The following is a 22107-nucleotide window of genomic DNA, read 5'->3' on the forward strand; positions in this document are numbered from 1 at the left end:
GTTTTCTGAAAGTCGAGGTGTGTCAGGAAAAAAACAAAGTAAAACTAAATAGTAATAGTAAAAGTAATACTAAACTTCTCACAGGGAAAGAAATGTCTATGGTCTCTCAGTAACAAGTAAACAAAAGGAAATGCGGGGAAAAGAAAGACTACAGGAGACTTGGATGAAGAAGGACTTTAGAGGAGTATCTAATGTTGTTCCGTTCTCCCTATGTAGGTAAGAGCACTCAGAGCAACAAGTCATGAGAATCACAGACTTGTAGGGGTTGGAAGGGACCTTCTCCAAAGGAGACTCCATCACCTCTCTGGGCAGTCTGTCCCCATTTCTGTCATCCTCAAAGCAAGGGAGCTTTTCCTCATATTCATATGGAACTTCCTGCCTTCCAGTTGGTGCCTGTTTTTCTCTCTTCCACACCGATCTTCCCCTGCTCTGGACAATTGTTCTAGTCTCCTGTTCCTCCTTGTATTCCACTCCAGTTTCTACACCCTTATTCACTCCTACTTCCTTCTCCTATCTCCTATCTGTTCTTAAAGCCTTACTATATCCTTTTTTCCTTCTGTTTCCTTCCTTTTCTCTAGCTTTTGTAATTTCCAGTTCTGAGTCTTTTTTGGAACTCATCTGTGATGTGAATTTTTATCATCTTATTAAAGCATTAAAAAGTTAATCTACACCCAACATATTGCTGCTAAAAAGTAGTAAAAGAATTCAATTATATCATGTCTTGGATTTTTGTTGTAGTTCTCATATTAAAAGTTGAGTTCAGTAGTAACAAAATCAAGGTCAATTTTCTTTAGAAGTGAACTACAGTTAGCACAAATAAAGAAGAAAAAATGAACTACAAATATTCTGCAGGTACCATGCCCTCATATTATTATAAGCATAAGCAGAAAATCTCACACTAATAAGACCGAAGGCTTAGATGTGAAGAATGTGTTTAGTGAATTATTGTCAGACAATATCTGTACAACAGGATACGAATAATCTTGAATGGCAACACACCGTTTATTATGAATTCCTAAGTACTTCATTACTTCAAAATGTCACTCTCAGTTTACAGAGTAGCAGATAAACATCTCTCAGTTGCACACCTCACTGTGTCTTCTCTGCACCTGAAACACTGTTTTTGAAAAGCTTACCCAATCTGCATTGTTCTGAATGGTGATTCCGTATTGGCATAGTTCTGGTTTTCAAGAGTGCTTTTAAATCTCCCTTTAAACAAATACATTTAACATATATAAATCTCTTTTTCTTTTCTACCAGCTTAATCTGGTCATTAGAAAGAAACCTGACTGCTGTTTCCTTCTATGAAGGTATTCCACTGCAAAACAAAGTTACTCATGACTAATAGCCAGAGAAAGGAAACAAGCATGAAAATGACAGTAAACCAATAAGGAGGAGGTTTTCTTTTTGAAAGAGAGACTTAACTGCATACACAAAGGAAGCATTATTTTTATCTCAGGTATCAGAAGAGGCACATTAAAATGTGCCATACCCACCTTCACAGACTATTTTATAAAGAGACATATATTATAAAGAGACATTTGGTTATTTTTGCACCCGCAGTGATTTTTGGAAGCCAGTAGGCATCTGCAATAACTTTCAACTCTCACCTCATCCTTTATATCTTCCTTCCGCTGGGCACTGAAGATCTCCATTGCAGCCATCAGCCTCATCATTAGCTCATCCACTGTCGTGTTACCTAGCAACAAAGGAAGACCACTGAAATTCATAACATTAAAGTTATTAAAAAAAAAATAAAATAATAATAATAATAAAAAGAAGTCATCTTAGAACTAATCTGTAAGAAAGCCAGAAAAAGTCAGAAGAAATCTCTCAAATATCTCGGTAAAATTATTTTAATTGAAAATGCAGAATTGTTTTTGCAAGCAAATGTTGATCGTAGGCTAAAATTTTGAGTGGTTCAAGCCTGAAAAATTGGCTTAGCTTTGCATGTAATAAGACTACTTTTCCTCTAATTGCTGTTAGAGAGAAGTAGGGTATCCGTGGCTCCTTGACGTGATTTTTACAGGCTTAGAATTCTTGAATAAAACCAGGGCAACCCCAACCCCAACCTCAACCCTCCTCATGTTTTTCTAGCAGCGCGTGTTCATTTTTCAGTAAGACTGAAATACTGGTTTAACTCCCTACCAAGATGCACTCAGACTTTGGTTTCTCTTAGTCTCAAGACCAAACCGTACTCCAAAGCTATGATCATTTCTCTATATTTCTCTGTGAGAAATTTGCTATAAACTACTGGCATCTGCCAACCTAAACAGGCTTTGGACACTGACAGAACAACGCCATTAAGAGCTACATTTATACTGATAATGCCGGTCAAAGTTTTAAAAGGAGAACCCTAACCAGAAGCAACAGCACCAATAAAGAAACCTAAATCATACCCACAGCTTCCAACCACAGTGAAAAATAAAAAGCAAAAGCAACCTTTGGCAGCCCGCATTTCAATAAATGCCTTTAGGACTTAAGTTTCTGCGTTGCTGTATCTCTTCTGCAAACAGTGCCTTCTCACCCTGCCCTGAAAGGCTCTCATTGTTCCCATTTCTAGCATTTGCTACCTTAGCAGAAAATTTTATCCCGAGTGCTACAACACGCACGACTCCAGAGAATACCATTCAGTGGAGGATAAACTGTTAAAAGATACCCCGGTCCCAATTCGTGGGAAAATAGCGAGCACGGAACACTTGGGTTTTGATAGAGCTTGAATCTGGGGATAAATTTATTTAAGGTTGTAATTGATGATCACTTCAGTGCTAGAGTTATTTAAACATACATAATTAAAACTTAGTGAATGCAACAAAATCATTTGAATCATTTCTTCATATAAAACTATGTTATCTTATGGCTCTGAGCCTCCAGTTTTCTCAGCCAGTTGAGTAATTCAAGTCAGTAAGCACCGCTGACTTGAGTGGGATAACACGGGTGCTTCGAGTTATACAAATACTCAACAATGCTGAGGAATTATAAAGAACAAGACTATTATTAGGGGATTTTTTTGTTATGATTTTCAAGATTTTGTTAATTTACTACCTTTTAAAATAATGAATGGGCATACCACGAATCAGTGCTGTGCTCTGCTTTGCACTAAAGGGACAACAATCCATGCAAAATTAATCGTTTTGGCCACAGGAATAAGCCCTGCAAATTCCTCAAGAAAATGACTGGCCTCATATGCAGAAAGAAACAGTTACACTGTCTGTAAGAGGCAGCAGGTCCTCAGGGTGAATTTCCTCAGAAAAATAAGGATATTAGAATAAAAACTGCTAGAAAGGAAGAATAAATAAACAAAGATGCAGCGTCATGAACACAACCTTGTGGAGGAAGAAGAAATGGGAGGTACCCATCCTGTGATGCATTTTAATTTGAAGAGTTACTGAGAACAGCTGCAGGGCGTTCCACACCTGAGTCACCTTACTGCCAGAAACAGGAGAGCGCCAACGCTGGAGAGAATGGCTCACGTTCAACTAGAGAGCTTAACTGATAGAAAATTCTATTAACAGCTTAAAGTTATGATCCCATTTGGGATCTCAGCTCCACAGGCAGGTCTGAAAAGCAACTGATGTTCAACTGTAATCCCACTACATGCAATTGGAGTTCACGCGCTGACGAGGAGCTACTCACAGAACAGAACGATGCTGATGCAAGACAAAAAATGAGTAACTCCTGGTTTGGGAGCCTTGGTTTCTACTTTTAGGAAGAAAAAGCCTAAACTACGTAATTCATGGCAAATTCCATCTCTAACAGTACACTCAAGAATGCCTTTATGAATAATAGTACTTTACACTGCAGCAACTGCAGGTTTCTTGGGTGTGATAAATTAACCGTCTGAATATCTTAAACAGTCAGAAAGGATGTCTTCAAACATTTTCAGTACTCACAAATTATTTTCAATATAAAGCAAGAGCTGTACCTCGTATTACATTCAATACTTCGTTAGATGATCGTTTTCCCATGATAATAAGGAAAAGTGGGAACTGATCTGTCTTCTGAGTTCGAATTGTTTGGGCTACAACACTCCCGAAGTGTCTTGTGCACATCGTCAGAAACCTACATGGGGGAAAAAACAACAGTTAGCACAGGGGGGTTGGTTTTGAAGTTACTGTTTAAAAATAGTTACGCTATTCAGCAGTTTGAGTGCCACTGCTCAACATGTAGGCTTCTGCATTGGATTCTAGAGTTATTAATCCCTTTTTATCATTAAATTATGAAAATATTTACAAATATGATAGAGCAAAGACTGTCTACACTGAAACAGGACCAGCAGAGATGGTGATTTATTCGATGGAGAATCCCCTTTTCTTTTATAACCCTCTGCAAGCTGTAATTCAAAACCAATCCCCCCCAAGAAAGATCACGCTAAATGAATTGTTAGAAACTTCTAAAGAAGAACTAAGATATTACCTAGAAAACACGAGGGAGTGCCAAAACAGCATAATTTCATATAGAAGCATAATTTAAGAAAATGTTTTTATCAGTCAGAGAATTAAAGGGTGCTTCAAAATTGTCTTTTCTTTTGTGCCAGTGCCCTGTCAGTGACACACTTAGCAGTGCGGTCTAAAAACAATAATTCTAAGCTTTTGACCAAAAAAAAGCTCTTGGATATTAGCATACAGAAGTCTAGCATTAGTATTCTTAACACGATCTGGAATAAATGAAAAAACTGATAAAGCTTTTCTCTTCCATTAGAGGACTGTTTGAAATTAGCATTTCTTTCAAGAGAAAAGGGTAGCTTATGATATGTTTTCAGATCTGATGGTAAAAAGTAAATGTCATAATAATAATGAATTATGAAAGACCAAATGCAAATATAGAATGCTTTAATAAGATCCAATTTAATAAAGTCTGTAAAAATAATGGACTTTTAATAACACGGGTCACAAAAGGCAAAACAGTGGAAATTCTGAGGACTAGCCACTGGTACAGGCTTATTAATTCTTAATTATGTTCATGAAAGGCAACTTAAATCGTGTGTTTTCTTATGCCTTATGATAATATTTTAGGTAACAACTACTCGGAAATGTATGCTCTAACTGAAGAGCAAAGTCCTGTTGTCACATGCATTAGAAGCCAAATCTGTTTGAAAAGACAGACTGCATTGAAATGTCAAGCACTCTAAGTCATTTCTTCTCAAAAGATACTGAAAAGATTCAAAAAGGTATATATATATTTTTAATCAACATATATTAAATCTAATACATTCTCTAAAAAACGAGAAGTCTCCTGAGTACAACATTGGGCATGTTTGAGGCACTGGAGGTATAAAATACCCTTCTGACTCCGTTCTTGAGCACAACTCTGACTGTAGGGCAGCCTGATCCAGTGGGTGACAACCCTGCCCATAGCAAGAGGGCTGGAATGAGATGGGCTTTAAGATCCCTCCCAGCCCAATCCATTCTGGTAGTCTATGATTCTATGAAGCAGGGGGAGCCAACAAGTACTTCAAAGCCGTCACCGTTACTGGCAGATATGACTCCATGTGCCCACTGAACTAAAACATAGGAAGGCCAATAAGAAATGCATGGGTAGTTTGGTGCTGCAAAGCTGAATGAAGAGATGCCACCAGCAACCTCCAGCTCCTGCACAACTGGAGAAGAAGGGGGGCTTTATTTACAGGCAGGAGCTTCCCAAGTCTAACCTTACTTTTACTTTTTTTACTTTCACAACTTGAGAAATGGCTGTGAAAAAGCTGAGATTTCTTTTATTATTATTATTTTTTCGGTATGAGGAAAACAATGATGAATATTAAACATGCAATGTTCTTGATCATTTTTAATCATAATTATATACTGTGCAAAACCAACATAAATCTCGTTAAAATGTTAATGTAAAAATAACATTTTTGCATAAGGTATTTACATTAAAACAAAAGAAGTTGAGGTCAGGAAATGGTATATTTAAATAAGCTTGCTTTCCAACCATAACATATGCTTGTTATTATACAGAGTTAATGTCTTACCCACACCTGGCGGGGGTCAGAGCTGTTGACTTAGATACGAAGGATGATAAGCAACAGACACAAAGGATGACATAACGATGTACAAAGTAGCCTGAATCAAATGGTGTGGATATTCTCTTTAGCATCCATAAGCAAAACATCCAGAGATTCAGATAAAAAATAACAACATGATTTTATCCACTTTTTCTTTATGCAAAAGTAAAGCTTAGATGAGTGGGTTATCTAACTCTTCGTACAGCGTGAAAGATCTAATTTCATCCTGCCAGGTTCACACAGATTAGGTAAATACCTTATAACCCTGTTCAGTCTAAAATACGCCCAGCTAGAAATTCATTAATCCATCCTTTCAGGTACCACTGACACCAGGAAAAATTACTGGTGAAAGCATAAACGAGATGTATCTGCACCTCTTGTCCAAATGCTGCACTAAAAATGGAAACCAAAGGATGTAGCTGCCTTTCAGTGGTTGTGATCAGTCTACTGTAAAGAAAGACACATAAGATGATTTGCTAAGGATTATGTAAGACTGTTAGTTAGCTCTACCAATAAGCTAGCTAAAAACAGAGTTTACATGTGGTAGTGAAGTAGAGAAGCTACAAGTACACTAGGAGTCTGTAAAGGAATAATCTTCAGAAACCAGAGCAAAAACCTGATAAATGCAATTCAACACAGCCACCAAAACTCTCTAAGCAGAAGAGCTCCACAAATACAGAGTAAGAATCAAGTAGGTAAGGAGGAAGAAAATTCATGATGTGAAGAGACTGGGCTGAATAATCAGAAGGATGGTTTGCATGACATGAAATAATCCTCTTTCTGTATTTAGTACTAAGAAAGCAGTTTTAGGCACAGTACACCAGTAAAAATGTAGACCAACCACAGGACGACCATACGAAGCTTGCAATAATAAATGTCTACAAAGGATGACATACAAGGAGATGATGAAGGAATCAGGGTTGTTCAGAATTTAATTGCCAGCCATTGCCGTAAGACAAACTCAGGTTAAATATTAGTGAGAACTGCCAAAAGGCAGCGAAGGTCAAGTACTGGAACTAGTCAAGAAGAGATGCTGAGAAATCTCCCCAACACCAAAGATCAGATCTGACAGCCATGGGTCAGGCATGACGCAGTACACCTCAGCCTTCTGAACTAAACACTTATCTGCTGCCCTCTGACACCTGCTGATAGTCAGAGTGGTAACAAAGAGGAGAGCAGAGAACCCAAAGCTGAAGCATTTTAACTTAAGGAGGACAGACACCCACACTTCTGCAGAGAGCTTTGTCCCCACCAGGTGCTCTGCAGCACCAAGGAGATTCAGCCATCTGTATTTATGTACAAATTCCAACTCTGCCAGCTGAATGACTTCTTCTGATGGTTGTATTTGACACCCTCATAGACACAGCTCAGCTTCTCTAGAGCTCCCATTCCCCCTGGCATTAGACTTCACTGGTACAATTGTGGATTCCTGTGTTTAAAGGGACCTGTGAAGAGTTCTTTCCTCCATCTCAAGGCAACCCAACAGGTCTGCCTTGTCTACACAATCTTCTGCCTTCAGTTTTTACACAGGACAGTACAGAGGTTGACTTCTTCCCATTTTCTGTTCAATAAGGACAGTGCACCACACCATGGTTTGAGTACAGCAGGACAGAACTTGCTTTAGGATTTGTTTTATAGTGGGGACTGAAAATATACACTTGCAAATGTACCCATAGTTAATTCCTGGGGTTTTAGTCATTCTTTCAGATGACCTTTAAAGCATTTGCACAAGTTCATAAAATGACACAGTAAAAACTTCTATCAGATACACAGAGAGACTACTTCCCCTATTCAATAGCTGGACATTACGGAGACATCCACATCTTCCTAATCATAATCAAATTAAAATGCATTCTATACTGGCTTTTAGTTTTCCAAATTTGGCCATTTTTAGATAAGCACCATGAAATTACCTTGAAGCATATAAATATTTAAAGAAGGATAGTTTACCTTTTCTAGTGGGCGTATAATAAACAGTTTAACCATCGTCTATATACAGGTTGTTTTGTTCTCTGTCTAAAGAGACAATCACCTTTTATCCTTTTCCTTTTTTCTTCATTTCAGTGCTATTAGGAAACTATTCACAAGTGCAACCCTGAACAATGCTATGCAGTAATTATGACTAGATGACAAAGAGATGTGAACAATTACTGAGCCCATTTTGAAACCCTATACTAATAAAGTCATTAGATGCTGCCCTTGCCATGAGCCTTCTAAAAGCTTCTGAAGTTACAAGAACACACGGCATTGTTCGTTAGGACAATTGCTGTTGGCAGAATGCAAACCTTGAGTTAAACCATGCTGCAAATTGATCTTGACATTCTGTTAAGACTGCCACTAAAATCAAAAGCAAAGGAGAAAAGGAGAAAATGAGCGGGTGGGATGTAATCATGGAACAGAAGGGTTCCCTCCTCACCTTCTTTCCTCTTCCTCCTCAAAACAAACCATACAGAAAATAACAAACTCGCCTGGTGTTTGCGAGCCTTTATTTTTAAAACATTAATTAGACTTCTGACCTGTTTTTATGGACTCGCACCGTATTGCTATTAAATTAAATATTACAAACTACACTAGATAAGGTTTTCACACTGTTCTGTGAAACCTGTTAAGGATTTGATACCCAAAGAACAAGTCAACAGTTTTGCAAGCAACATATACAGCATCCATGGCCACTCACCAGGAGGCAGTGGGAAATTAACTTGCCAAGCCCTGCACTGTCAGACCCCACACCTGCAATATATTTGCTGAAGGATCTAATAGGATTGGGGAACTAGAGCAGTATGGTCAACTGGTCTTCATCCAGGCATGCATCATTCAGTAGGTTAGAATCAAGGGTCAGCAGCTGTGAATATGGCTAATTACTTGATGACGGAAATTGCAGGTGAAGACAACCTGCTGCTGAGAAGCACTTTGGCCAATTAACTCTTTCCTAAGCTTAAGTAAAATGAAAAACTATCATTTGAACATTAAAACTAACAAGTACCTGTCACCAGAGCTGAGAAAAGTTGGCAACACCTTGAAATCCAGCACCCAAAGGCAAAGACAGCAAGAGCTGAAAAGCTGCTACTGACATCTGAGGCGCTGTTCTATGGTTTGGGCATTGCTTTGCTCGGCAGACATTATGTACTTTGGAAACCCGTTAATGTTATGCATTAGCTGTATTTGTAAATGCTGTGTGCACAAGCATGAAAGCATGTGTGCAGGTGTAGGTATACATGTATTTATGAATATTCATTATATACATATATTTATACCCAGTACATGTACTGTGTTAATATATATTAATGAATTAACAAACGTAGTTACGCATGTGCTTGCACACATATATACAAACATACACCTGCTATATGCACACAAACAGAATTATTTCCTAATTACGGTGTTTAGACAACTCTTTGAAGGCCAAGGATGCCAGAACTACAGCTGCTCACGCCTGGCCCTGCAGCCGAGCTCTCCCAGAAACCCTCTGGAAACTCAGCAAAGTACCCAAGCCCATGCAATGCCCCAGTGCAGCTGGTGAGCTGCTGCAGCCTGCTCAAAGGCAGGACCAGAACTGTCAGTGCTACTATGGGCAGGCACTACTAGTACTGCAGGCACTACTACTACCTCTTCTAACTGCATTTCTGCTGCTTCAGAGTGACACAGTAGCAAATCTTCCCAAGGCAAGCCAAAGAGCGATTGCTAAGCTCAAAGTTCATCCCAGCTTGAACAGAATACAAGAAAAACCTAAAAGTTGTATCTGTAGCTTAGTCTTCTCCCTTCTGAGTTTCAAAACGTTGAAGTATAAATACTTCTAAAGAAGTCCACCCACAGTACTGAAAACCTGTCTCACTACTCACACTGAAGCATTACTAACCATGAGTACAAATAAAGTTGACCTGATCCCTCTTGCTTTCCCATGCTGGCTTGCCTCTATCTACATGCACTAATGCCACCCTACCAGCACCAATAAGCAGCTTTTGGGTTACATTAATTTGCAGAAAAAATGAAAAAAAAAAAAACAAACAGTTCCTCTTGTTCTTTTCTCACCCTTCAAATAAAGCCACATGCAACCACATTTGTGGGGAAACAGAACTCCAAGACCACTGTCACTGTGGCACGTAAAGAAGTGTAGTAACTAAACAGAGGTACTGCGTATATATTTATGGGGATGCCTTCAGTGCACTGCAACTCTCCAAGGAGGGACAGAAGCATCATCCTCCCTCTAAAGAAATCACAGGAGTAGGATGTGACACTAAACACAAATGATAAATTATTCCAATTCAAGCCAGCCTGCCTTGTTCACCCCTTAGTATTTTTTGACCTCACTGTTAATATGACAGTTTCTTTGTTGTTGTTAATAGAAAGCAAAAAAATGAAGGCTTAAAAACCCTATCGTACTACACAGTCGGCGACTAGGTTCATTGAGAATAGCTATAAAGACTTAAACAAGCCCTTTATTTTGTGTTTTAAGAAGTGTCATAAGGAGTTAATAGGACACAGCTGTACGGGCTCTTTCTAATAAGCAGCTTCTGTCGCTTTGGTCACCACAGGTGTCTCTGTAACCTGCAAACTCTTATTACTAGTGTATCAAAGTTGTGCTACTTAATAGATTTCTTTAGTAAAACACAACAAAGCAATTACATGGCTGTTGATCGTCAGTCATAAAAAAACCCCTCAAACACAGTTTTTCAAAAGAAACTACACTGCAATTTTTTGTCATTGTAAAATAAAAGAAACTAGAGAATTAAATAGAAAACCAAACAATAGAACAGCAGGTAGTCAGCTGAACTTAGCCACTACAGATGGTTTAGAAATAGTGTTTCCTTCTACACCAAGTTGTGGGATAAAAGGAGGAGGCTCCTTACTGCCAATGAATGGCAATACCAAAAGACTTAAGTTTTCCCTCTATGTATTTGGGCCCATGAAAGACCTTAGATGTTTCTTCTTCCTCTCTTTCCTGTCTTTTTCTTTTTTCCCCCCCAATAATCTTTAACTTTCTCTAGAATAAATTAAACTCAGATCACAATCACAGGTTCATACAGTGACAAAACGCAGAAGATCTAGTGAGGAATTCCTAGGAAACACGAGTGCCATTTCTAAAGCATGCTGCTAGAGAAGGAGAACGTTCTGTTCTCTTGTCAACTTAAGGTAAAGAAATATTAGCTAAAATTTAAATATTTAAGAATATGAATGCATGAATGTTGCATAGCAGTAGCCAACTTCTAGCAAGTCACAAGGAAAATAAACAAAGACATGCTTTTAATTATTCATCAATCAATGGAATTGTGTAAAAAAACTGCATCTTTATCCCAGGCCAAAGGACTGCTGCATCTTTTGTTCCCATGATAGAACAATTATCACAATACAGCAATAAACGTGAAGCACTATCCAAGCAGCCTTCTGTGTAAGCTATGGTGATGAAACAGCAGCCAAGTCGGAAAACCAGACAGGTCCAATTTCTAGAAATAGACATAAAATTGGTATTTTCAATAGTTCATGGTCAACTGATAAATACCTAAGGGAGAAGAATGCATTAAGATATAGAAATTTGTTGGTAACACCCAAAAGCAAGTAGAAGGAGGTGTAATCTACAATTTCTTAGCTCCTATACACAACAGTAGCACCACGGCATAAAATACAGGCCAGTTTTTCATTTACAGGTTGTTTTAAAACTTATTCAAGCATCTAAGCACCACCAATGGAATGTTCTGGAATCAACCTGGACAACAAGGAAGGTTCAATTCCCAGTGCATATCAGACGGCACCATTTCACTGATCAGCTATGAACAAGCAAGTCTTTAATTCAAACAAATACCAAGCAACAAGACGATATACAGAGATGACACAGAGATAAGCTGCTCCACTTGCAGTCCAGAGAGCCTTACCTCGCTCTGTTTGCTTCTTTTGTCATGTCCCACGCCCAGGTTATGAAGTTCTGACTCAGATATGAGACAATAGATTCAGCACACAGCATTTGTGAGCAGAAGACGTTGGTTAGCACGCTTTCATCATGGTGGAGGTAGATAGCAAGAAGCTTTCTCTGAAAAGACACGAGACAAGATTGAACAGAGAAAATCTCCTGGCTGTTTAGTAAAATAAAACTACTGCTGCAGATCTGTACACCAGTACACCCAGTGGCATTTACTGAAGGTGCTGAATACCTCCAAGTACACACACTAAAAAAAAAACAACCAACAGATTTCAAGGCAAACTGTCCATCCCTCTTCCCAGTACTTTTATTTCAGGTACCACAACACGTACTTTGAGCATGGAAAACAACAACTCTTCAATATAAAAACAAAAATTTCATTAAAAGACTTGGCTTAAAAAATGTGTGAACTTTTTTGGCTTGCTGTCCAATAAAGATAACACCTGCAACGATTCCCTGTGCAATGAATACACCCCTTAACACATCAAAGTCTAAACAAATACAGTTATACACAACCTTAACAAAATGACAGTGTATTCTTATCACCCCATCTGTAGTCAAACAAAAGAAGAAATCAAGTAACTGCAGAGCTGTCCACAGTGCAAAGGCCTGTGCTGCTGCATGTGTTGCTGAGGAGGAAGGTATCTGTCCTAGCACTGCAAATGTGTAGGACAAGTAAAGGAAGCAGCTTCAGAATCACAGAATATCCTCTTCCCTGAGCTGATGAAACCAAGGGACCACAGCTACTCTCACAAGCCATGACCTCTAGAGATGGGTAACAGATCAAATGATAGAACCCCACTCTGCATTTCTGAGTTCATCATAGTTGCTATGTTGGTATAGACTTGATGCTGAAGACAGTGTTTCTCTCTCTCAAAACCAGAGAAACTTTGCCTTATTTTTTTGAAATCCCATCAAGTAACATTTGAACGTCGCAGGCAGCAGCAAACAGCTGTGCTGCATCCTCATGGTACTTTCTGGAAACAGAGAAATCAATCAACTACAAAAGCATTCAGAAAGTTACAAAGTTCCACTAACAACCACCACCATATTTTAAAATCTCAGTTGAAAATACTTTCTTAGACCACACAGAAAATACCCTAATGGTATTTTCAGACTTCTATTTAAAGGTCATTTGAAATCTCTTCATTATAAGTAAGACTGATATGGCAAAGCATGGGAGGCAATTTTGAGACAAATTTTCCATTAAAAAAAACTAAAACAACCAAACTCGAAAGCTACAACCTCAAAGACCAGCTTTGGATAAAACCTAATAACTGTGTATAAAAAGAAGAATACATCTGAACATTAGACTTTGGGAAAAGGATTAGCAATTTGCATTAATGTTTGTCTAATTTAATTTAAATGTTCTTCAGAACCAAGTACACATGTGCCAAGAAGGGCCACTAATGAGCCCAACACGCAGAGATCCATATAAGAGCAGCCAACAATGTTGACTGAAACTAAACTTGAAAATCCAGGGCACTAATGCGCAATATCAAGCAATAAAACAGCATTTCTGTGGTGATATTTAATTTAAAAAGAAGAAAGAGGCAGGGGAAGATCAGGCACTGTCTGTTCCTGAGGATCAGCCATTCTGCATTTCAAAGCGTCGATCCCTGCAATATCCAGGTTACTGTGCTAGAATCTCGACTATTATATAGCACTTGTAAGAGAGGGAGGGCAAAGATGTGTTTACTCAGTGATTAGGGCCTTAGAATAAGCCTCTAGCTCCTAGAGAGACAGCTCACCACTTATTCATTTGGACCAATTCACAAAGCCTAGAAAGATTAAACATCCATGCTGAGAAGACAAGCGAATGCAGACGGTGAAAAAGAAATAAAAATTCTTTAAAAACTCTGAGATGACTTCATTATTTTTTCCACAAGGAAACTTTAGGAAAGTGTTTAGTTAGAGAAAAACCCATATTGACCTCTCTCTAAACCCTTAATCTTTCCTTTGTGGTGGCACTGCTTTGTGGTAAGCGGATGGCTTTGCTCTCCTCTTTTCACGGGGAGCGGGTGGAAAAAAAGGCTCTTGAGAAACACTTTTAGTTCCAAAGAAACAACCCCATGAAACTGTTAAATATGAGATTCCCCACAACTGAATGTTTCAAAATATGTACAGTTTTAGGTTCAAAGATTTAGGGACAAATTTTAGTAAACAAAACAGGCACATCCACAATAGATGTTTACACTGAGCTACTTTACAAGTGAATGCAATTTGTGTTACATCAGTAAACCTTGTCAGGGAAAGATGAAACTCCATCACATATAAAGATTGTACTCGTGCCTGATAACGTGTCCAAAAAGCAACGGCTGGGCACTGGCACAGTGCTAGGACAAATGAAAGGTGGGAGCAGGAGGAACAGAGCACTGAAACAACAGTTTGAGAAATCTCAACAGAAGGTATTTTGTTATTGGAAAATGCACTATTGCAGAAGGCTTGGAATTGATTTTGGAAGAGGAGGGAGGCTTTTTTTTCTAACCCATAGTAATATATATTTGTAAGATTTTTGTCGACTTTTGGAAAGAAAAAAACAACCAGACTAAATTCTAAGGTTTTGAGATGAATAATGTAGGGAATCTGTTAGTCAGTACAAATAAAATGGGCTCACTAACCTGTTGGACAGTCCTGACTTCCAGGATAGATGCCTATTAATGTTATTATTCTCAAAAATATAGGGACTTACAGGTTACATGCAGAGCACAGGCTTTTTCCTCACCGAGAAAAGTTATTGTTAGTCCTCAGGTGTACAAAATACTTGATGGATTTTAAGAGTTAAGCCACCAGGAGGTCTGTTTTTCAGCAATACAGCCACAAGGCTCAGCAAAACCACAGATCAGGACGTTTATTTCTGTATTTCAAATTTACAACTTCAACTACTGATCAAGCCAAAAATGTTCATTCTCTTTTAACATTTGCTAGAGACGTGAACGTTCTTTCAAGTTGGTAGACCTGCAAATCAAGATCTTCGTGTTTCCTCCTGGTTATACGTAGTAAAATAACGGACATATCTGCACACCTTTAAGCCTTCAAAGCGCACAAATGATCCACTTACATAAGGTGACCTTGGAGATCACTTGATCAGCTTTCTTGGGTAACACTACTTTATCAAATGCCAGTTTTTTACTTAAGCAAAATGAGAACCTTCTGCAACGCACCTTAGAATGTACTCTACTTTGAGATAGGATCAAAGCAGGAATGAGACAGACAGATTTATTTATGGGAAGTCTTGTCTCTGTATTACACGTAACAGAACAGCAGCTGCTGAAGCCAGTTTTTAGTGCTGCAAAGGCAATCAGTGCTAACCTGTACCCCTACACGTTCCTACCGAGATGATCCCTCTAGTCTATTCATCTTGTCTTTTTCATTATATATGGCACAAGACATCCCTAAATAAGTTCCAAATTTAATTTTCTATCTTTCAGTAAAACCATCAGCAAAGAAAAACCCATGTTAAATAGGGGAAAGCTGTTCAAGTGGCCAACCACTCTCCCAGGTAGAGGTGCATTTTACTCCATGCCTTATTTAGTCTACTTTCACATTCCAACTATTTAACGCTATTATACTGCCCTGTTTCAATCAATTGAACTTGTAGTGGTAGCTTACGTAAGGCAAAGAATAAGCAGTAACTAAAAACAAACTTAAATATGAAGTACAAATTATAAACTTTGAAAGAGGAAAAGTGTGGCAAACAATTTCAATAAAGTCATGGGAGTGTTGAAGAGATTTCCATTACCAGCACCGACCATTCGGATTTGAACAGTGAAGCAGAATAAAGGGCATGCAGGCCCACAAGGAGATTACAAAGCAAAAATTTCTAAATGGTAATTATCCACAAGTTCAGAATTAACTTATGGATGAAAGCATAGAACTGCTAACAAATACATCAGGCTAGATTGGAGAGTATGAATGAATTTAAGGTGCAGAGGCTAGTGCTTCCTTAGCACAGACAACCTCAGGAGGGGCTTCTTTAAGGGTACTAATGGTTAGCATGCACTTCATTAGCTAAAATAATGAGTGACATCTTTCTGAATACCAGAGATAAAAATTACACTGCAGAAAACCCTGTATGAAGGAAAATTCAGGCTGAAACCAAAATAAAACAGAAGGAGAAAAAAAAGAAAGGAAAAAAAGGGTTTGATTTGAACATGCCAAATCACAGAAAAAGCATACTTTCTTCTTGGTATTCAGGAAATTAAATACTGTGTGAGAGGAACGGTTCTGCCACCAAATTAAACCAAGAAGACTGAATTCAAAGAGAAGAAAAGCACGGTTCATTTTCAGTATGCAGGAGTATATATTGAGGTGACAATACCAATCTGTGGTAAGAGAGATGTTTCACATATTTATTAAAAGTCAGTGGACAGAAAGGTTGAGAGAGGGGCAGGAGGTGATCTGACAGAGGTATATAAAGATAAGAGCTACTGAAAAGGTAAAGCAGATGTCTTTATCCCTTCTCAAAAGAGTAGCAGCCACCTATAAAATGAAAAGGTAAACAAAAATTCAATATAAAAAAATACTTCAGTATTACCCAAGTAAATAGCTCAGTGAGATTCAATAGCGAGATCAAGATCTTGTATTAATAATAGCGCTGTAAGTTAAGAGAAAACTCCTGATGCTTTAGAACACAACGCACCCATAAAGTGCTTTCACTTGTAAAGAAACCTCATGCAAACATCTTGTTTAAAATTACCCACTACAAATCTCATCCCAGGCTTCTCTTCTAGCTTTTTCTATGATGGTAGAACAACTTCAGCAAGAGCAAGCTTGTTTTTCATTAACTAACATGACTGAGAAATGTTTCTTCCAAATGGGCACAGTAAGTAGGGAAAGAATTTCTCAAAATAACTTGTTAGCCTAATAAACCTTTGTCTCTCCTCGTGGCCCAGTTAAAATAATAATAATAATATTTTTTGTGCTCTGTGTACAAAATATGCCTTAGGATCTCACACACTGTGCTCTGAATTATCAGACTGCAAAAGGCAGTTGGGTATTTCACTGTCAGGGACCAAGAAGCTCCACTGTAAAGGGAAAGCTCCCTATCTTGGCTTAGCTATATCTGTATTTTTGTGTCAAAGGTATATACAAGTTTTAAAATAGAGCTACATTTGACCTTGGACCATCTCTCCTGTCTAGAACAAGCTCTGTCATGGCATTAGACACTATTAAACAAAAGAGATAGCCATCACATGAGTTAATCTTAACTCAGATGACTCAATACGAAGAGTTACGGTAAGGAACGCTAAACAAAAACACAGGTAACAGAAAACATCTGAGGTTTTTTTACAAGCTCTTTCAAGTACCATTTTCTTATGCAGCTACAAATTACTCTTTCGAACTCCTGAAAGTGAGATACGTTAAAATTTAGCAGAAAAAATATATGTATTTCTTGTGAAAGAACTTCAACATGTTCTGTGTTTAAAAATACATGATCTGACATAGACTGATTTTCTTAAAATAACTCCAACCGAAATGTTCCCCAAAAAAGCCTTTCACCTCACATGCAACAGAGTATTTTGGAGAGAAAAAGTATCCACAACACACATTAAGAACCTGCTGATGGCTGTTTAAATGCACCTTAACAGCAGAGAGCACCTTCTGGACAGCATGGAGATTTTGCCACAAAAAGGCTGAATCTCTGAGCACTCAAGCTGCCAAGTGCTCTCAAATTAAATCAGTTTGAAGCGGTTTTCATTAAGATGGATTGAGTGCGGCATCGTGAGAAACACTCTATCAAATGTACTGTTTTACTTAGTGATTAAGTATATACCAGTTGATGAAGCTACCCAAATCCTTTGTAATCCCACCACTCCAATAAACATTTAATGAGTATATAAGTTCAAAAAGCCTAGCAGAGGATTTAAACGTTCAATCTTGTTTTTATTTACTCTTGGAACTCAATTTCTCACTTCAAGTGAAGAATGTTGGTGCCTGAAGCTCATCTGTTGCCCTGGTAAAATTAAGTGCCCTCCATAGTATAAACTAGATGACAAGACGCTCAGGTTGCTGTTTCACTTAGGCTTTTTTCCTTATACTGACATAACTATTCCATTACGAAAGGCAACTGTAAAAATACAAAGTAAGGTACATCCCTTCCCTCGCTTAAGAACTCCAGAAGGCACTACTGAAAATACTGCTTCATAATGGGAAAAACTCAGTAAAAATCAACGGGGTTTATCCCTTCTCATATCTTTGCTTTAAATCAGAATATAACAGTGAAAACAATGACATTTCACGGGATTGATGGGGAGAAGGGCTAAAGGCTTCTAAAAATTCAGGCAATGTTTGCAAACACCATTTTGAGAAAACAGTACTTTCCTAATTGTATTCCTTTATTCTGATGATCATCCAGTCCAAATACATAACGAATATCAGAAACAAGAGGTGACGTGCATTTCAGATGTGCCATGTAAGCAGTACATGAAGTACTTTGTACTTAAATTACTGCACTGCATAAATACCAGATCTGTAGGTATAAAATATTTACAAAGTTCTTAATAAGTTACACGAGTTACACATTTAATGAGATAAAAATTAATACTTTGCCACTGAGTTGTTGCGTGTACATTTATGTTCCAGAATTCAGATGCAGACATGAAAGTATTCACTAAATTTAGAGTGTGAGAAAATGGTGTCCGCAACATGCCAAATTATTGTTAATTTAAGCTTTACAGGGCATGCATATCGTAACACCCTCTAACATAACATAGCTGCTCCTTGCAATACGAAGGACCTCAGGAAGCCCAAACATTCTTCGATTTAAAATTAAATACCTATCAGGATGACAAAAAATAAATTGAAACAGCATAACCTTCATGTTTGTGTTTTAGCTTTATCTACGATTGATTACGCAGGGCTTTGGGTTTCTCCTTAGTGAATTCAAGTCACCAAAACTTAAATAAACTGTTCCCATTCTAATTTTATTAAAATACCGATTTTACAAGTGTGCATAGAATAACAGAAACTTGAGATGTCTGGTTGGATGGACAGGAAACCTAAATAACCAATCCTGAGCACTGGAATTCACTTGGCAGATAAAGGCTGTACAAAAGAAAAAAGACAGAAAGGAGTGCATTTCAAAACCCTTTCACTTTATATTTACAATTTCATTAGCCATCCTTCAAGAGGGTTACCAATGTGCGACGTTGAACCTGTCAAACAAAAGATCCCCAGCCAGTGTTACGTGAGGACACAAAAAAGGAGAAAGAAGAGAATTAGAAAAGAGAGAGAAACCCCTACGCCCACAGTAACCGATCACTGCCATCACTAAAGGACTCCAATAAAAATACAGCTCAAATAATTACAAAGCATGAGGCACTCAGTGCAATTTCATTAACAATCGGAGTAAATATTTTAGTCAATCAACTATATAACTCTTTACAAACAATATAAACAAGATACTCCAAAATAGTTTACCTTCTTAAAATAAAGATAAAACATCTGCAGCGATCTCCATTTTTCTCCTAAATTAAATCAAGTAACTTTAGTATGCACTTACATCTCTAGCTTTCCCATAGAAGGCTTCTTGAAAAGCAGCCTCTAATGATCCAATAAAATAAACAGGATGGCAATCACCGTATCTATTTGAGACAGAATTTTCCATTAATAAAAGTTATGACAATAATTTCAACATTCTGACTCTTCATATGTTCTGTAACTATAACTCGTTGGCTGAAGGATGAAGTACTACACCCCTAAACATTCCTCCTCTCTCCTTCATAGGCCCACCAGCACTCAAAAGCTTCAAATAACTGAGTGCTGCCTTAGAAATGTAAGAATTTCCAGCTCATATGCATAGAAAACCAAAGTTTCATGCATTTTTTCAGTGATAACTTAACTCTTCTTTATATTCTTAAAGGCCAACTGAAGTCTATTTCTTTAAGGATACATTCTTTCATTTATATAAAAACCATTCATCACATAGGAGTCAAAACAGAAGGCATATAAAGTTCACATTCGTTTGTAGAATATTATGTTGCAACTTCTAATTTTTTTTTCTTTTGGTTAAATATATTAATTGTTTAACAATCCAAAATTTAGTGAGATGAAGTTTTTTTTAAGAAAGAAGCTTTTGATTGTTAAAAGCAATGATTTATAAAGCCATTTCATTAACAGTAAAATTACAGCAGCTCTGTAGATACTCTTCATTAATAATCAGTTTTTGACTTTTTGGTTTTGCATGTTAAATTAGAATACATAATCAGATTCTTTATCATCCTTGTGGACATCTACATAATTAACTAATGGTATTAATTGATGGCAAATTAAATAGAATCCATCACGCTAACTTAGACCAAGAAATAGCCTATTTCAGAAACAGTTCAAAGTTAAGCTTAAATTAAATTAGATATGGATGCCCAAATGTTTGTGATTATGTAAGAAAATATATACGTATGGTTTATTTTTCATTACTTAAAACATTTTACCATGCTTGCAACAAGAATTACGCTGTTATAAGGTTAAGATTACCTCGAAGAAAACTCTGCTGTAAATTGCAATAAGGCATCTCCTTCATTTTCAGCATTTTCTGGCACTTAAAAAAAAAAAAAAAAAAAAAGAAAGGATTAAAAGGATTGAGTGCAACCTTATGGAAACAGGCTTTAATATGCACACTCACTTTGCTTCATGGATTTTTTATGTTGACGGCTTACTGAATGGTTACTGAGAGACCGTATGAATTTCATGAAAGACTACGAGCCTCTGGAAAGACTTGGAATTTCCAGACACACTCATGCATATATTCAGCATTTCTAAACAGTAAAATCCTCAGGTCCAGTGTAATGTGATACATCACTTGTTCAGAGCTAACACTCTGGACTTACTTTAATACATTAAAATGAAAAGACTGACTTGAAAGTCTTGACTCATGGCATTTCTAGTGACTTTCTTGTTTTTTTTAAATGAGCTTTCTAAGCATAATGTTAAAAAGTTTCACATTAGTACAGTGTCAAAAATTGCCATCAAAAACATTCAAGGTAATAACACCTATGGAGACCTATGTGTATATGCAGAATTGCGAATAGGAAGTAGGTTCCTACTCGATCCTATTCATAATCTAAGGACAAATAATCACTGAAAAACCTATTAAATGTATTCAGGCAAAAATATTTATCCCCACAAGACACCAGAACTAAACGGTTCTAATGGTCCCATTGAAAAAACATTTCCTGCTTCTTACTGTGCAGACCCACAGCACCTCTCTGCATTCTCTAGTGCTGTACAATTACCAGTTAATCAGCAATTAACTTTCAACTCTTACTCATTGGCGATTTCCTCAAGGCAGATGATGCTACCCCAAACATTTCTCCATCATCAACTCCAAACTCCGTAGCATCTTCAAAGTCATCTCCATCACTGTCACTAACCATATGAACATCAGTGCATTGCTGTTTAGAAACAAGAATGAAAACCTACCATCAACATCTATTACAGAAATCGCCTTCAGTGAAATTCAACGCAAACACTGAAATATACTTCTATGTTTCTATGAAACACTTGTTATCCTGTATTTTATTTTCCTATTTTATACAACATGATCAGGCTGCTTTTTATAAACAAGATCTAATTTTCACCAGAAGTATGGTTGACAGCATTAAGTGAGAAAATGCATTATTCTAACTTAGGAGTTGGAGCTGTATACAAAATGTTGAGAAGACTTAAGCCTATTTTATCACAGGTTAGTATTCTTTCTTTTCCCCATCTAAAGGTACTACAGGTGGATTAACTGAGCACGTAAGAGTGAGAAAGAAACACTAAATCAACCACTAACTTCTCATACCCAGACACAATCCACTTCAGCTCTACTTTCTTCCTAGAGGGTACTTTTAACTTAAGATGTTCTTACCTCCTCTGACTGTTCCCTTGTTTGTACAGGTGAAGATCTTCTTCCAACTGTAAGTCGATGGCAAGGAAAGTTGATTCCTGATACAGCTAGAGTCATCTACAAAGAAAGCAACAAATGTGTTAGAGCTACAGACTCAACTGAGAGGTTTGTGTGTGTGTGTGGTGGCTTTTTGTTTGTTAACATTGTACAACACAGAGACTGTGAACATACTGCAGTATTACTGCTAGGTATGGAGCTCTAAGACTTATTTTCATCTGCAGGTGAAGCTGCTACATAAAACTTCAGGATTTGAAGGGTTTTGTTGCTGTTCTTACATCAGCTATATAAAATCTTGAGGAACAG

At 37.5% G+C, this 22107-nt stretch overlaps 1 protein-coding gene across 2 annotated transcripts in view; it reads right to left on the minus strand.

Annotated features, from left to right (window-relative positions):
- FAF1 (Fas associated factor 1) overlaps positions 1-22107 on the minus strand; it is a 133239-nt gene that overhangs the window by 24121 nt on the left and 87011 nt on the right. For both annotated transcript variants that reach the window (XM_072343401.1, XM_072343400.1), the window contains exons 9-15: positions 21766-21861; positions 21181-21307; positions 20391-20454; positions 19420-19501; positions 11872-12026; positions 3926-4062; positions 1611-1699 (exon numbers count right to left, since the gene is read on the minus strand). In XM_072343401.1, the coding sequence (XP_072199502.1) occupies positions 1611-1699; positions 3926-4062; positions 11872-12026; positions 19420-19501; positions 20391-20454; positions 21181-21307; positions 21766-21861 (750 nt within the window). The remainder of the gene's footprint in view (positions 1-1610; positions 1700-3925; positions 4063-11871; positions 12027-19419; positions 19502-20390; positions 20455-21180; positions 21308-21765; positions 21862-22107) is intronic.

This window comes from Excalfactoria chinensis, chromosome 8, assembly GCF_039878825.1.
Source record: "Excalfactoria chinensis isolate bCotChi1 chromosome 8, bCotChi1.hap2, whole genome shotgun sequence".
In the NCBI taxonomy this organism is placed as follows: domain Eukaryota; kingdom Metazoa; phylum Chordata; class Aves; order Galliformes; family Phasianidae; genus Excalfactoria; species Excalfactoria chinensis.